At 32.2% G+C, this 19,196-nt stretch overlaps 2 protein-coding genes and 1 long non-coding RNA gene across 4 annotated transcripts in view; 1 reads left to right on the forward strand and 2 right to left on the reverse strand.

The window, feature by feature from the left end:
• Positions 1-19,196, forward strand: part of LOC144842012 (uncharacterized) — a 188,997-nt gene that overhangs the window by 78,764 nt on the left and 91,037 nt on the right. The window lies entirely within an intron of this gene.
• The window catches only part of LOC144842023 (uncharacterized), a 40,333-nt gene that overhangs the window by 5,079 nt on the left and 16,058 nt on the right, over positions 1-19,196 (reverse strand). The window contains exons 2-3 of the long non-coding RNA XR_013612069.1: positions 16,978-17,015; positions 821-987 (exon numbers count right to left, since the gene is read on the reverse strand). This is a non-coding gene — a long non-coding RNA (uncharacterized LOC144842023). The remainder of the gene's footprint in view (positions 1-820; positions 988-16,977; positions 17,016-19,196) is intronic.
• LOC144841871 (transcription factor Sox-3-like) lies at positions 6,654-8,582 on the reverse strand. Its single transcript, XM_078698139.1, has one exon. The coding sequence runs from the start codon at positions 8,417-8,419 to the stop codon at positions 7,352-7,354; it is 1,068 nt and encodes a 355-aa protein (XP_078554265.1). The 5' UTR covers positions 8,420-8,582; the 3' UTR covers positions 6,654-7,351.

Genomic DNA, 19,196 nt, shown 5'->3' on the forward strand with positions numbered 1-19,196 from the left:
ATTTTAGCAAAACGCATTTCGTTTTATACCAATATAGATTCTGTAATCTGTTGGCATATGCATGGATATCAGAAATGATATTCGGTTAGTAAAATGTAACAATTAAATGTATAACAGAAATCACGATACCATGGATATTTAATGAAACAAACAAATTAAGAGATCGGTTACTGTACGGTATATGGTGGATGATTTTGGATATAGGTTGAAAATGAAACTCTGGAGTTGAATAAAAACACTCAAAATGTAAATTCAAGTTAGGCCTATTACCATTTGATCCGACTATCTGAATATTTTTTTTTTATCTTTAAAAATGTTTAAAAATCGTGTAACAACAAAATTAAATCCCCAAAATGTATCGATAATTATTGGAATGCTAACAGTAATATCTGCACCTATACTATTAAGAAAAATCAAATATCAAATTTGTTTACTGACAATATATCTTGTTCTTTAAAATATATAGCTAGCTCTGTTTACACTATCAAACTGTTATGACAAAAAAGTGTGATGTGCCTAAATATGGTAGTGATATGACATCATCGTGTCCATATACGGGAAAATTGTATTTTTTTCACATAAAGTTTGATAATTTCGAAAGAGCTTAACACATGGAAGGATTTCGATCGTCAACGAAATGTCCAATATGTGTTATGTGAACAATTATGCAATGTCTTGTATGTTTCTATGATGTGACTACTTAATGTTATATTCATTTCTTATAATATTCCAGTACATTTATCAAAAGTATCATATAATTAATATTATATTCTACTATAATTTTCGTTACACAAAAACTTAACGCTAAGTTACAACTTACATTAGGCCTGCATTCAACACATTGAATGTTTCATGGAATTATAGATTTCCTCATTGACACTTTTAGGCCCATGTATTGTTCTACAGAAAACTCGAACAAAAGACTTCGTTGGCGGGAGTTTAATCCTCTTATACCTCATCGCTGACATTAACCGAACAGCCCCAGGCCTAGAAAAAATCCAATCAATAACAAGCGTTCGATGTTATTAAAAATAATAGAACAATATGCAACAATATTACAATATACGCCGGTGGATACACGAATAATTCGCATAGTATAGTAGTAAACGATGATGATAGTTGTTCAATTCTGGTGTTTGTCTGTTTTAATTCACTATTGTTAAGGCGCATTTAACTCTTGTTCATTACACTTCAATAAAATGTTATAATTGCGATCTTCTTTGTTATTGTTGACTTTGATAATATGACTTGATAATATGGGATTATTATCCTTTACAAATTTACACTTGTTTCGATGTATAACATGCATTATTGCACTATAAAACAATAGATCTGATCTATTAAATTATTATTCATTATAACTTTTCATTCATGATGGTTATAATAATTATTTGAATTAAATCCATGGTTCAATAATTTTAATCACACAATGAAAAGTATAAACAGAATACTGTATAGGCCCTTTACTATTTGTACGACAGATAATCAAAATAATCACATAATATAGTTTTCTAAATAATATTTTCCCCATAGACACACGTGTCACATGTGTAGTTAGCAATTACAGCATCCTGACGTCATTATGCTAATAAGTCTCTCTCTGTTCAATTAAGTCGCCAATCATTTTTTAATGACTTAAAGAACGTATTCTCTTTAAATATATTACGTTGATTAAAATTGTTTTAGTCTTTCTGTGTACTCATTATATTCGAATATCAGCCTAATTAATTAAGAACGCTCTATAAAAATAATAACGAAATTAAACGAACTCAAACCCGCATGTTCCCAGACATTATTTTGTTTTATATAACTTTGTTCAACATTCTTTATGATATATTTCTTGTTTTTCTCTTTTTTGTTGTTGTGTTTCTTATTTTTCTTCTCCAATCCCAATCACGCTTTGTGTATATAATAATACAAAAAATGTTGTTGTTGAGTTGAGGTTAATAATAATAAAGGCATATATCATTTTATATCTTTGAAACTATTCATAAGATTTATGTATATATGCATTTTTGTGTGAAGAACAATAATGATAATTATACACTATATACAATTGTGTGAGGCCTACTTATTTGTTTTAATTGATAAAGAATAAAGAATATGCTCAAACAGCAGAAGAGAAAACCCAAAATAGCAAGGGCAATTCACGCAAAAGAAAAAAAAATAAAGAAAACAGACCGTGTTTTTTTAACAACTGACACGGAACAGAGCGAGAGAGACTACGCATTTTTAGATTGTGACTCATAAAAAAAAATTATGCATGATTTCAGCGCATATGAATTATATCATGCGTAACATAAACAATGGAAAACACGCTACAAATCTAAAAACAATGCATGGCAGGTCACTCTGAGGGCTTGGTATTTAAAAACGAACAAATATATTTTATGGTTTTGAATTTAATATATTTAAAAACAATAAATCGTAATTAATATTCGTTTTCATATTCAGTCTATTATTTTAATTTAAATTTGTGCGGTATTAATGATACATCCATTTATCGCGTGTACTTACATCTTTATTACCAGGATAAGTGATCTATCCACTGGGACCTATTTATCTTACTTACTGCTCTATAGTGTATTAGCTGATGCTGTAAGTGGACTTATAATTAGCGTAAGACAAGTAGGCCTAGCAATCCAATAAACATGTATCCCTTAGGCTCGTGTACTCAGTCAGCCAGGCCGCTTACTTCTCATTCAATTACCGTCGTTTAAGCAAGCGATGACTGGCTTTGGCTACTGGCGTTACGCACAGTAATCAACAGGTCGGAGAAAGCCTAGAAATATTATAGCGATAACGACCATTGTTAGTTTCAATGTTCAATAACAGAGCTCTTTTGTTCATATAAGTTACAGACAGTGGTGTAGACTAGCCTAATGTCATTATTTTATTTGAGGATCACAAAATAACAATTATAATAATTTATAATCGTAACCATTTAATAGAATAAGCGCGCGTTACATTTAAATAGAGTAGGTCCTTAAACAAATAAATAAAAACGACGAAAAAAAAAATTAATAATCATTCCAAAGCATTAAAAATATCAACAATTTTGGTATAATAATTGATATAGTTTAACAGTAATATTAAGGGATATTATCAGGACCTGCAAAGTGTCTTCTTAACCCTTCCCCCTCAAGGATTTATCGTTGTTAAACACGCACTCGTTCGTGTCTCCTTAATACTAATAGGGGTTTCTCTGAAAGGTGTGTACCAAATAAGGTATTTTATTGTATTCCAGGATTTATATAACTAAGGCCTAAAGACACCATTTACAGATTATTATTGCCATTTTAAATATGTTTATATTTTATATTAAGTTGTACAAGATTGCTTTCTCCCTCTGGAGGTTTTATGAAATTAAATAAATTTAATACAACAATGAAAATCGTCTTAATCATCGTTCTAACATATTTGTTTTTAGACAATATTGTACTCAGCGTTTAGAAATACATTTATACGTAGGATCAATTAGCCGTTTACAATTATAATAATACGGTATATTAGATTGAAGTATATATAAAATAAAGAATGAGAAATGAACCAAGAGTGGGACATCATTTTAGTATGATCATGGAGGAAAAAATAAATTTATTTAAAAAATATTTTGTCCTATGTATGATAAAGTTGCCGTAGCTAAATCCAGAAACAAACAAAAGGGTTTCCAACACGATCAATTATGCATATCGTTGACGCCTATACAATGCAATCGCTCAGAAGCATTCAATACAGCCAGCAAACTTAGACAGAATTATAATTCAACAGGTCAAGTTAGTTTATCTAAAATTTGCTAAAACATACTTTTATGGAGAAATAGAACGGAAACATTTTTGAAGAGTTAGAATAGCCAGGGAAGAATTTTATTATTCATGGTATTGTATACTGAAAACAATAATTATATATATATATATATCATCATCGTTTATACAGAAACAGAAATATATTTATAGTAGGCCTAATAAAAGAAAATCAAAATTATAAATAATTAGAATATAAGATTTGTTATTATTTGTTTTAAACTGTGTTTACAAATGCAAACAACAAATATGATTTTATAGCTTATCATAAAATTAATCGAAATAATTAAATATGTGATATTCACACGGCCGCCGGCCGTTCGCTGATTACGGTGTATGCGATTGTAATTCGTACCGTACTACATCTATATTATTAGAAAATGCATTGATCCGCCTATGTATGATTGCTTCAATGATGATCTAATTATGAATAATAGTGTCGTCATTATTTATGAATTATACAAATCATATAATAACTTCGAAGAACCACTTTCAACAATGTTTACATTGCAGCACAACTAATGTGTACGGTAGTAATTCAAATTCGAATAGGCCTACATTGTTTTGTGTTATTTGTTGTATTATTTATTTACAATTACCCATCAAAAGCTATGTTAAGATACATCATTAACAAAAAAATAACTCTCGCATATTAAACACTAACTATGGAGGAATTACTCTATTCATCTATGATTAGCCTTATAGCTGGGTACACTCTTTTCAATCAGCTATATTTGAAAATCATGGTAAAATTGATGCGATGATATGACGTCTATATCAATTGATCAATGTACTTTTTTTTGTTACATCCATATTTATTTAATGATGACGAAAGCAAAAATATTATTGACATTATTTACAGTATTGAACAGTGTTAAATCTTCACCTAAAGACTTGATATTCGCACCTGTAAATAACCTCACTTCATAAAATAAAGAAATTTCGTTTTGATAGGCCAACATACATCACATCTTTTTACTTTGAATTTTGTCCATGACATATTAGAGTAGGCTACTGCATTTTATATTTAACGTCTGTGGTTACTGTCAAGAAACAAATAATTTTAATACGGTATACCTATATATTTACCGTATACGAAGAAACGAATTAAGAGTAACAAAAAAGTACAACGTCATAATATTCCGATAAGCTAGGCCTATGTAAAATGATTATATTTTTACAAACAGTAATGAGTGAATTTTCAAAATTCTATTGATCGCCTAGAGCCCATAGCGACCGACAAATTATCTTCATTAAATGGAAATATTCTATAAGGAGAGAATTTTATCAACTTGCGATAATCATTAGTTGAACGGTGTGATCAGGCCAATTTAACCATTGCTGTATGTATACGTATTTTTATGACTGACTGATATAAAACGAGAGAAACGAAAATACACAGAAAGTATAGTAAAATACATTTTAAGGCCTAAACAAATTGTATATATTTGTGTTCATATTGTCCATATCTATGTTCAATGCATAAGTAAAGTGTGTAAAATACCGTATGTCAATAATACGGTAGTAAACGCTGTGTCGCGATCATCTACTTTCATTATGTAAAACATATGTTTTATAGGCCTACGGAATTGTATTGATTTCTATAAATTAACCAAAACGTGTAATATGTAATGTGGGCTGTATTCATCTCGACGTTTTTAATATTAAATTATTTTTGTTATAATATGTTCACCGAAATGGTCAAACAAACGCTTATTTTCATTCTTCTATCAATTATATGAAAATATAAGGTATAAAAATATATAGCCTACATGGCATATACGCTTGATATTGTAAAATAATGCATGTATAATATAATGTACGATAGGCTTATATGAATGAGAGAATGTGAAGATAGGCCTATATAATGGCGTTCAACAGGTGTTTGGTGCGTGGATAGTGTTTTAATGCACGGACTAGTTGCTCACTAAATTCAAGATTCTCCATACGAAGAACAAATGGTAATTATATGCTACGCCTTACATGAGTAATGAGCGTGTATCGAGATGCAGAACAAATTAGTATACCTGATTATCCTATCTTCCCACTTGTTGCTCGCAATGCGTTTTATAATGATATTACTGCGAGTACAATATTTCAAATTAAAGATGGCATCAATATAAAACACACTTTTTCTAAAAATTATAGATAGCTTATACATTGTGTAGAGCATTCAAAACGTCTGCTTTACAAAGTAGGTATACTTATTTCGTTATGCTAGTATAGCGGGTATTCGCGATTATCGTATTTCTTATTTTATTATCGGTAGAGTTACCTACACGATCAAATTAAAGGCACTTTTAAGATTAAAATAAATATTCAGTTTAACACAACCATAGGTAGTGCACGAACAAGAAAATATTTATTTTTTATTTAAATTACAGCATTCTTAATTATGGTTTAGCAATGACAATGAATAGTAACAGTAATGAAATATGTTCTATAAGTATTACAATTGTTTTAAAAGATGGTTTTAAATTGAGTCACACCGTTGTCAATATAGCATTTAATATGCATTGTCACTGCCATTGTGAGCGCGCCCTTTTGTCATTGTATCGACCAAACAATATCAAACGAATGAAATAAGAATAGAAAAATACAATAGAGAATATTAATCAAGGGATTCCCAAACACTTTCATTCAATTTGACGACATCAACACTGTGTTTGTCATCAGCTCTATTCATTGCATACTGTAAACAAACAAATCGCGAGGAAATCCCCAAATTCAAAGGTACAACACTGCGAATAATGTATTACCATGGAAGAGTGAAATTACATTGTAATTCCACTATTCCCTGGTATTATCAAGACTTAAAACAATGAAATTAAATAATTCTTGACGTAAAAGTAATGGTTGTTCAATTTATTCTCACGGTTTGAAAATGAAATTCGTCAAAAAGTGAAAAAAAAAGATAAGTGTGCCTATATATACATAAACAAAAAATGTTGCAGTAAACTCACAAGAAAACATATTACAAGAAAAATAATTACAAAATTTGCAGTTCAGCCATTCATTTTTCAAAGAACTAAAATTCAAATATATTCAACATTAATGTACAGCGTTGTTAAGAATAATATTTTCAAAAGGCATTTGATTAAATATTTGTTGGGTTATTTACCAATTACCCTAACCTAGTACCAGCAAGGTGTTTCACACTTTGAAAAAAAATAAAAATAAGAGTTTCTGAGATATTAAAGTTTTAAAGAGCAGTATTATTTATATTATTTTAAACCACCAGTCTTAACTGGATTCTGTACATAATTATAAAACATCAAACCGTCTGCTCAAAATAGTTTCCGTTTATCAATTTAAGTATAAAAAACTACCCATTTAAATGCTATATTTTTACAATTATCTAAACGATAAACAATGGTGGTACGCAAACAAATAAATACTAGATCAGCAGCAGCCACCGGGCTGTCAAAGATTAAGCGATAATATCTGCGTTCAAAGTTCGGACCTTTGTCCTTAACAGCCATTTTAAGTTACAAAATATTGCCTGCAAAACTCCCCATATAAAAAATGTCATTTGTAGTAAAAAGTCTTTACATGTGTGTTAAGGGCACAGACTGTGACACTGATGAGGCCGATGTTGCAACCTGGTGGTGGTAGGCCTGTGCGGCAGCTGCTGCTTGTAGGGCTCGTTGGCCGTCACTGGCTTCTCCGCCGGCTGGTAGGTACATGCTTATCATATCGCGCAGGTCTCCAGGACAATTTCGGCCTCCCGGTGCATTTATTGCATGGGCAGAGTGGGCAGGTGGTGGCCTACCATCTGACATACTCACAGCTTCAGTTTTTACTGTCGTTGCTGGTCCTCCTACGTGTTGCGCCGTTTGAGCATAATGAGTAGGCATAGTTGTGTAGTATGCAGGTGCAACAGAACCAGGATGCGTTGACGATGTCATTGGGGGATAAAGTTGGCCAAGTTGGTCACGATACGTATGAAGTCCTGTACCATTGGCATTTGCCATTTGTGCATGTCCACTTAAAGTTTGTGTATGGTAAGGATGGTGTAATTGTTCTTGCATCATTGCTGTATAACCCCCGTTCATAGCGTATCCATTCAGGTGATAACCTTGCATAGCCTCAACTCCCCGCTGTACTTGTCCTGGTCCACCGGGTGCTAACATACCGGGTAACGCATACTTGTCCTTTTTCAACAATGTTTTCGTTTTCCTTCTTGGTCGGTATTTGTAGTCTGGATGTTCCTTCATATGTAAGGCACGTAATCTCTTTGCTTCATCAATAAATGGTCTTTTTTCCGCTTCCGAGAGAAGTTTCCATTCAGCTCCTAAGCGTTTACTTATTTCAGAATTGTGCATTTTAGGATTTTCTTGTGCCATTTTTCGTCTCTGTCCTCTTGACCACACCATGAATGCATTCATAGGTCGTTTTACTCTATCGGCAGACCCCTTACCTCCAACTCCTTGCATCATAGGACCGCTACCTGGTGTCGTTGGTGTTGTTGGTGTAGTAGGCATAGAGTGAGCCGTTATGGTTGGCGTAGCTGTGACAGCAACAGGCGGGCTTGAGTGTGGATGCATCATAACTCCATTTGAATGAACATGTGCAAGTGGGGCTGGCGGTAACTCAGTTTGTTGAACGTGCGCCATTATTCTTCTATTCAATTCTTTGATAAAAAGTTCTATGTCAGAAGAATAAGAAACTCCGTTGTTCCTCTCCGAAGTTAAAAAGTCTAACTGAATCTATTCAATGAGAGCAAGCAGTCTATAGGTGTTGTAGCGCCAACAACTCTCTTTATTTTTAGCCCCTATCAGCTCGTTCAGTCCATGTGTTATTGATTTTTGGTGAGTAAATTATTCATATATGGACCAATCAGATTGCTTGTTACAGTCAGCGCTGATATTTGTTCGCCCTGATGTCATTTGTAGTTCCTCTACCAATATCGTGGTGCTAATTGGCTGTCTCGTTGCATTATGCATATCAAAAAGGGCGTAACCGACTGCCGATCTATTGTTCTGCAAACAATAGCAGCTGCTTCTCTCCCAATCACCATCGTCGTTTAATAGACTTCGATTTAGCTCTGAAAGAACTGCTAGGAGAGCCGTATCGACGTCGGGTAGATCAAACGAATGAGCTTCTGCAGGTGTTTGCTTGGCTAGTAGTTTGAGTGGCATTGGTATCACGTGCCAATCAAATTATGCGTCCAGCTCATTCCCTTTTGTGTAGCACTAGTTGTCCGGGCAACATACACCAGAAATCTTACAATTTTTTTAAACAACAAAACTAATTTATGATTAGAAAAAGGGTTTCCCAAATGATAATTCAGTTTCAATAAAAAAGAGAGAATTACAATTTCTAATGACTGTGTTTCCTTAAAAACGTAAACTATCGTATTGACATTTTAAGTTGGGTAAATTCGTCTAGTTAAATTTAATACACATAATTTAAAAATAATTTAAAAACATATATGCCATCAACGCGCTGAAATGAAAATTTCAATTGAAATATTAATACTGATTTAATCAGAATAATAATTCCTACAAAATTGAATATAATAGAATTAAAACATTTAGGAATTCATTTTTGTATATGCTTTTACTCCGATTCACGGTATAGGCATAATAGTAGTAGGCCTAATCACATTTAATGAATATAATAATAATACATTTTTGGTTAAAGTAGATATTTTAATAGTATCTAGTAGTATAGTATATGGGAACAGGATAGGAAAGGATTATGATAGGCCTAAAAATAAGAATATATATTTTAAAAAAATTAAATATTTTGATATCTCTATTATATTATGTAACAATAAGACTAATATACAGTTTGTGTACTTTTAAGCTGCGTTTACTTTTCACGACAATGGTTTTAATTTGGTGCTTAAACCATAAGAAATCTGTACTGGTTTCAATGTCATCTAAATATGGTTAGATTTCCTTATGTTTGTGTGCAAATTACTTACTGAATAGGTCGCTAAAAAGAAGAAAGCACAGTGTTTACCGTTCTCAATGTTATAACAACGCGCGCATGTAAATGCTTTCAATGTCAAAATTAAACACGCTGTTCTTATCTCACTACAATAGCTTTTCAGTCAGTTTCTAGCTTTTATTATTATGTATAACTACTATTGATCTAAATTCTACTTCAGTATTCATAGTAATTCTGAATAGGAAGCCATACGTCAAAAAGGTATTCCCCCGTTTTATAGAAGAAATGCGGGTACAGACACGAGATTCGAGCAGACTAGGGTTCCTTGTCGTCGGCGTGCGTGGCCGCGCGTGTGATCGGAAATTTAACTGATAACAAAATTACACTTCCTATACAGATTGATTGATTTAATTAAATAATAAATAATCTACAATTTTGTTGAGGTATGTTTCTACTACATTAACACCAACGTATCTTATCTTATTTATTATTTCCAATACTATATTTTGGCTCGTGCCTAGGATTGAGCTTCGTAGATTATGGGCTGATAAAGTGTTATGTGGCGGATGAGGTAGACGAATGATAGGCCTATCTTAAAACCAGCTTGTAAGTGCAATGCTCTTCCGTCTTGCCCTTATCCTTGACTCCAACTTCTGGAATAATTTCTGATGGGATGCAATCAAAACAACCATTCTAGAACTAGGCCTAAATTATTTTATCGGATTTTGAGTCAACTTAGGCCTAGAGATTAAACTAGATTTAAAATGTATTTATGTAAAGATATATTGTCCCCTGAAATCATAAAAAAAAAAAATTTACTTTAACTAAAAATTGGATCAAAAAAGAATATTTTACCTGGCAGTAAAACCGTAATTTAAAGAAAAGTCTAGCTTGGAAGGCCATTGGCTAAATGTGACTGCTTCTTTGTATAATAATACCATTTTTTAAAATTCATTTTTTCGGCGCGAAAATTAATAACTTTATTAAACCAAAAAATGGCCAATTCAATGTTTGATTTTATTTATCTTTATTTCTTTTATGTTTAACAACATTTTTAATTGCTCATGGTGATTATTTGATGTAATATTTCCTTATGAGAATTATAACATTATTCTTCAACAAGTCGCGCACAACATAGCAGGCCCATTGAATGCTTGTTTATTTGTATTGTATTCAATAAGTTATGCAATGTTTTTACCTCACTATTTCGCACGTCAATGTAAAAATAGTTATAGCAGAAGGAGGCAAGACCAGCTAGATTGCAATACTGTCCCATAAAGGAATTAAAAATGTACTGTCAAAAAAATATTATTGACGAATATTGATTATTGATGAATAATTATTTCACTGCCCTAATAAAAAAAAACATTTCGATTTTTTAAAGTTCCCTTTTAGGCCTAATTAAAATCCCACAGTAAGCTTAAGTTATACCCTAAAACGATACCATTACAAACGATTTCCCGGTTTACCTTTGAAATTACCCCTTATTCATCGCTGATCGTAACTTGTTGCCAGCAGCTAATCAAGCCTATTGTCTTAGGAAGATCGGATTTCGAAACAATACAACACATTCTACAGCTGTATAATGACGAATAACGAGGTACATCGATTTGTTCTAACACGTCACACACCCAATTTACACTCACACCATCATTTGAATAATTGGACAGACAGTGCAATGCGGGTCAAGTGTGAATAACATATTCGGGCGCACAAAAATTGGCGGGAATGTTAATTAATTGTCTGCTGAACGAAACTTATAGATCATTTTTTACAGACGAGCAGACGAATCTGAAATTAGTAGTGCGTGTATTTGAATATACCTCGTAGTAAATGATTCTTTTGGTCGGTGAACAAAATTCAAATTGTAATCAGTCATTGCATGTTTAAAACAATCGTAACAGCAGACGATTGTTGTGATAGCGGTATTGATACATTATTTAGCCTAGAAATTCGTCGACGTAACCGAGAGGCGTCTTTGAAAAGAAATTCTACCTCTCTATGTTGACAAACACTTGTGTAACCGACAAATTAAAAATTCATCGCGTGCGACAGTAGAAATTCGGCGAACGGTCTTAGACGAATAATAATTTTAAGAATAATTATTTACTTTCATCTTGTATCATGTAATTCCAATAAATAGGCCACAACAAACATTATTATAAGTAAGACTCATTCTACATCTATGCTCCAACCAGGATAACCAAAACGGCTGATACGGCACTGCTACTTAATATTAACATCAGTGGAAAACCCAAACAAATATGTCTACTTATAAAAGCATATGAAAATGAAACAAAACAATTAATTTAAAATTAGTATTCAACCCCTACAATGAATATCTGTTTGGTATGCGGTGTTTGCATTTCCGTTAACTACATCGTATAAAACAGGTACTTGATTATAACAAACAGAACATACAAGTTAGTAAAATACTAGCCTAGATATGTAAACTAATATCGTCGAGGCAAAGTGGCGGATTTTAAAATTAGAGTTCGGGGCGAGGACCTTAATAATTTTGAAATTAAGTGATTAATTAACACATTTCCTATCTTTTTTTATTTACAATTCATAAATTGAGGGGATAGGCTGTCCATATGCAGTGTAATAAAATATTTATATTGAGCTACAGGGTGGCAAATAACAATAGCTATCCGAGCAACATCGATGTAGTGACGTCAACTCATGGTACCAAACTGTAAGAATGTTAATCTAAAAGTGGACAATAACATGACTAGAGACCTAAGCGCCTATGTACATTTAAATAACAATTTTTTAAACATCTCCATTTCGCCATCCGCTTTGTATATTATTTGAACATCCAACCGGACCCTTTTGTTTTATCTAATTATCATACTTACTTTGTGCCAAAGTTCTGAGCAGTATGATGATACATTATCTTTTATATTTACTTTCGTTCAAACTTTCAACTTCAACGCGATCTTATCTGTTAACGGTAAACTGTTGTTAAATAAATACATACTACAGGCGGCAATTGTTGATAGTATGTCTTATTGTTTTAGGCCTAATGACATTCCTCAATAACATAGGCCTATTTAATAATATAAAAATGCATGCTTTAATGGTAAAATTAAATAGAGGCCAACTCCTAATTAATAGTAGGCCTACCCCACAGCGTGTAATAGGAATCGGTTGTATTGTTGCATCATTCATCCCCTTGTTTGTTTTTCCTCTTAATATGACTGTCCCAAAGGATGGTTCGACTCTATGTCTTAATTAGGCTTAAAATAAGGTATATATTTATATATATTGTGGTAACACAGTGTTCCCAAATATAAATTATATTTTGTTCTAACTGCCAAATATACACTGTATGTTTATAGTGTTGTCATGGTTACGAGGTATAGCGGGAGAATGTTTCTGAAACCACACGTGATGCGCGTTTTTAAACATTATGCTTGATTACCCATGGTGACTTGTAGTTCTACTATGGTACAATAACTGGTTACAGGACAATGTTTCTTTACATAAACACATGTAACGCATCGCGTCAAGTAAACATATCTCAAAAACGCGATATTGCGTTACGTAAAATATTCTCACCGCATTTTAGCGTTTTTCTCATTAATTTAAGCAAGATAGTCTAGCTAGATATTTGATATTACAAATATAATTGATTCATCTTTCATTTGATCATTAATAGGTTTAAGTTGTTTGATGATCAAAGTGGCATCATCGTGCTCCCCATATTGTATCTTCATCATCATCATTATTATCATGATCATGATCGTCAGTATCATCATTATCATTATCATCACTATCAACATCATCACCATCAATATCACCATCATCATCAACATCATCATCACCATCATAATCATCATCATCATCACCACCACTATTCACATCATCATCACCATACCACCATCAACATCGCCATCATCATCACCACCACCACCATTCACATCATCATCACCATACCACCATCAACATCGTCATCATCATAATAATCAACATCATCATCACCACCACCACCATCAACATCATCATCATCGTCACCATCATCATCATCACCATCTTCTTTTTCTTAAATTATGTTTTGAATTATGAAAACTTACAGGTGACAGGCAGTTCAATATTATACTGTAAATTTTACAATATTGATGTTATATTGTTTAATTAATTCATTTTGTGCGTTCTACAAGGCAGTGCGATGTATATGGATCGATAGAGCTTGTGTTGCCTTTGGTCGTGAGCGCACACGCTTAGGCGGGACTCGCATTCATTTCCGCCACCTGCCTCCGACGACAAAATTAGAAATACAGACGACTTCTTAACGGAATCCTACTTTCACAATTTTCATGTTTGAAACGTTTAAATGTGAAATAAACACACGTTTCATTTTTAGAAAGTTATAGGCATATACAATACACGATTTTAACAAATATTAATTTTCATGAAATACCGAATCTTATATGTAATCGAGATTGAAAATTGTCGTAAGAAAGTATAGGCCTGCACAAAATGGGTTCATATTATTCATGCATAAAAAATATCGTCCTTCTAAATTGATTGTTTATCGAAGCTAGATTGATCACATCCGTAGTGGTAGTTCTATAAGACTAAGCTTAAACTTTTGGATATGTGACAATTCGGTTAGGCCATATATAGAGTAACGTGTTGGCCAGGCGTAGATTATTTGATAGGAGCACAACAAAAGCAATTTAATAGCAGATGAACCGACTAGTACTTCCGGCAGGCGAATCGGCACGCGAATGCTGGGTTCAAACCCAGCTACAGACGTACTGCCAAGGATTAAAACGCTTCTGGTGTCAACACCACATTAAATATCGATAACTTCCTCTAATGTCTAAACGCAAGTTAGTTACCTACTGGTAAAGATATCTATCTAAGCACCTTGTATCTATGTACATCCGTCAATAGGATATACCATCGGCCAAGGAAACCCGCTCAGCACCCAGGAGCGATGGCTCCTGTGTGACTCCCTTTCCGCTAAACTTACAGCAATTCCATAAATTATTATCAATGTTATTATACAGCCTATTATTTCAAACAAGCTACTGATATAATTGTTAGGTAATTGAGGCCGTCCTACCAGCAATATTAAATGCCGAAAATAGAATTGCATTGTATTATTAATAATGCTATAATATATTAATATCAAAATTAGTGTCAGTAAATTAAAGATACACTTCTATTCTAAACGTTCAAAAAATTAAATTTTATAGCTATATTAAAATATAGAAAACATGATAATAAATAAAGGATTGTTAAAATGTTATCAATCTTTTTTTTTATAAAAAAAAAACACGTAGTTCAGCACCGATGTATTGTCGGATGTTAGTCAAAATAAAGTACTTAGGCCTACTGTACGTATTTACAAAATAATAAAAAAAAAACCCGGCTACTGTGTTTCAAAGGAGTTGTTGTTTAAGTTACGCTCCGATTAGGAAAGTATACATAATCCTGACGAAGCGGCCACTCAGTCACGAATACATGAGCGCACTAAGATGTAAAGTATGGCTTGCTTCTGGGCAGGTGTGTTTCCGAGCATATCTGTACACTATTAAGGATGTTCTTCCTGTCACCACCAATAACCTTAATACCTCGATGCTAGATGCCTTAAACAGACCACAAGCACCGGAACTTCTGTTGTTCCGAGATCCTATCTACAAGATGAATTGGATGTTTTTCTTGACGACCTTCGTCGTAGCCTTGATGAGCGTAACCCCTCCTCAATGCCACTGCCCCACGCTTAATCTTGAACTTTCCAGCTACTGAATATCGCTATTTGTCTCATTCTGCCCAATTTACACCACCTGTTAAAGTTTTCAAATTCGTGCGGTTACATAGAAACGTCGGCCTCTTCTTTGAAGATATTTATATAATTGTTGTATCTAAATTTACAACTTTTGTTTTTATGTATTTACCAAGGACAATGCAGAGAAAAACAAAATTGGAATAATATTAATGTTGTTCTCAATGGTTCAGGTTGGTTGCGAATGAAACTGTTGGATGTCGGTATAGGTTTAAAAAAAATATTACCTAGGCCTATAAGAGATTTATTGATACCGTCGTAATTTTTATACGATGAAGTATATTTTTTATACAGTTGGTCTCTATAAAAACCGTTTTCTTGAAAGTGATTTAAACGTGAAATACACATTCTGTATGATTTTGTTACTATACTTTAATTTTACTGAACATTGTAGGTCTACATAATTGAAATGATCATGAAAGTCTTTGCTTTGTAGGTTTTCTACCGAAATAGATCTAACTAAAAGGTTTTATGGTGCAACCTACTAGAGGTATGTCACTAATTTAGAACAACTGACCAACATCAGGTTTTGTCACAACGTCGTATATTGTGTCCTTTGGAGATGAATACATGAGGAGATGAAAGGCCTCATTAAAGATGTATTGTCCCACTGAAAAAATAATTCTTAACAACATTTTTTTGAATACGCCATTTTAATGTAACATAATAGTTATCCACTTTGACCAAAAATTGGATAAAAAAAAATATTTACCTGAAAAATCTGTAATTTAAAGCAAAAAATGGTCAAATTCGCTGCCAGCCAATGGGTTTTTGGTAGTAAATTTAACCATTTATTTTTTCATTTTATAAGTGAAAACATTATTTGTTATCGTTTTTTTTCTACGGAAGTGATTAACTCTATTAAAACTAAAAACTAACATATTCAAAGTCTGATTTAATTAATCTTCATTTTTCATATTTTTGGGGGAAAATACATCTTTAAGGAGAATATAAACTTGATGTAGTCTAAATTTTACTAAAACGTAGATTTGAACAACATACTAAAGATAAGTGTTCACACAATCAGTGACCAAAACATGTCAGGTGATTTATTTAAACAAACATGATGCTTATTAGAAACAGAAACTTTAAAACTGTTGACGAATGCTTGCGAATAACAAATAATACACTAATTAAAAATTGCGAACTCAGAGGCTCCCTACTCCGACAGGTATAGGAAGGAGGAAGACAAACAGGTCAGAGACTATGTAACTGTTGTTAGAGTAAGCCTAATATGTTCTAAAATTCCTAACATGTTCCACAATTATCAACAATTTTCATATTCATTGATACAGTATGATAATTGTATTTGTTTACTCGTCGTTGTGTTACCGAAAACAAAAATAAAAAGGATAGGCAGTGTTTCACCATAAAGAATAACACGTTACTCTTCCTTGGTTTCACATTTATCAAACCTTCCGCATTTCATATTTTATCAATAATCAATTCAAATCAATAACAATATGTGTGACTCACCAATTTTTACTTTCGCAACACTTCAAATGTATGGATATCTGAAATAAAACAAAAATAGAAAAACGTTAAAGAACAGCTCCATCATGATTTTTCACTAAAATTAATATAATATAATAGAAAATTCAGAAAATTTATCCTTTTCCAAACTCAAAACCGGAACGTAAAACGTTAATATAATCCACTAAATGTATTCAATCATGCACATTTCAATGCTAATTAGGTACTTTTATATTTTATTCCATTGCGGATGATCTAATACAGTCCAACCCCATTTTAACATTTACTAGTAACAGTGAAATCGGTTGAGACAGACTGCAATGTTTACGATTTGCCAAAAAGTTATTTCTATTTTTATTTAAATTCAACTACAAAAGTCATTTATTTGTTAGTTTTTAATAGATGATTAATAAATAAATATAAATAATAATAAATTAAAAAGATAATAATACTATAATATTTATATAATATTTATTATTATTTTTTTTATATATCTTATAAATTCAACACAAGATTCTCAATATCAACTTTTGCCTGAAGATTAAGATTTTGACTTCGATAATAAGTATTTAATTTGCCTATTAAATTGTGTCATATTAAATTGATCAGTAACCAGGGTTTATTCCAAAAGTAGATTTCTTTTTTAACTATAACATTTTCTATTAAGTTTCTATTTATATTTAGTTTTAAAAAACTGATTTTATGTTATGTTATTTTACATTCTTACTTTAGTTGGAAGTGTCAATCTTAAAATAATATGTACAGTACTTTGCTGGTAGGCCTACTGTAACTGAATGCACATCCTGTCCTACCCTGTAAAAATGGAAGGAATTATAATCGTTTACGTAGACATTTCACCAGTATTCATTGTTCTATTGCTATATTTCTTTCTGTTTTAAAATGATCAGTTACGTTAGCCAATTATTTCTCATCAAATATTTGTTGATAAACAGAGTTATCTATACATCGGGTTTTGACCTGGTAGCCCGAGGTCAACATTTTACTATTTATGAATTATATTATTTCAAGTTGACTACAACTATTGATGAGCCAGGAATTAAATTCTTCGACTCGAAATAATGTATAGAAATGTGAATAGTCAATGAACTTGTGGAACAAAAGCCTTTGAAACAACTGCTATTGTACATTTACTAAACACCTATTGTTACATGGCGGTTTAATTGTGGCAGTATAAAAATGGTATGGGGATTGCCTGACCTTGTAGAGAGTCATATACAAAAATACACAAACGTGGGAAGAAAGGTTCTGTAGTACGACTAGACTGGCCATTCATGTCGCCTTTTGATGGGACTAAATCAGTTATGTATAAAATCTATAGTCCAGTGTTACCATAACCGTTTAAAAGACAAATACAAGGGGTTTCCTCGCTTTTGTTTCACTACAATGTGTTGTTAAACAGTAGTGAATAGTAGCTAGACGTATGATAACAACAAACAACCAAAACACAATAAATTTTAGAAATTCATTGACTAATAGATTATGAACAAAAGAGTGAGAGATTGGGGAAGCCCTTTTGGTATGAATTGTGATAATACTTAGTGTGTTTATATCACAACATAATAATAGAAATATCTCAATAGTTTTGTAATGGAAATAATGTGTACTTTGCGCTCTCTTTACACAATGGCCGTTGTTGTATAATCATAATATATTGACACCGATCCATAATAAAATGATAGTGGACTTTATACCGGTGTCTGAGATTAAGTATCGGTATTTATAACCGTCATCGTGTGATAATAAATTTCGAGGATTTCTGGATTGCGTTATCTACAACTATTACGACTTTTGTAACCGAGAGTAAACATGTCTATATAAGATTGTTTGTCTGAATATGTCCATCATAAAGGAAAATAATCATCAAGTATATTTCGAAAGATGGAAAAAACATTGAATTGATAATTTATCATTCATAAAAATTATTTAGGTTTAACTTTAAACCAAAAAATATTGGATTGAAGATTTGATTACTGTATGGACAATGGATGTGTATCTATATTTTCTGGAAATATTTAAGGCCCTCCCCATTAAAATTATAACGTTATTTCGTTGATTTACAGGACAACACATATTTAAAACCCGTCTAAAATCAACATTTTTAAAAAAGAAAAAAATCAAAAAGGGGAAGGGTGATGGAAAGAGGTAATCAGAAAGAGTGAACACTTTCACTCTTTCCTGCTTTGAAAAAATTAGATTAGTTA

This window comes from Antedon bifida, chromosome 5, assembly GCF_963402885.1.
Source record: "Antedon bifida chromosome 5, ecAntBifi1.1, whole genome shotgun sequence".
Taxonomy (NCBI): Eukaryota; Metazoa; Echinodermata; class Crinoidea; order Comatulida; family Antedonidae; genus Antedon; species Antedon bifida.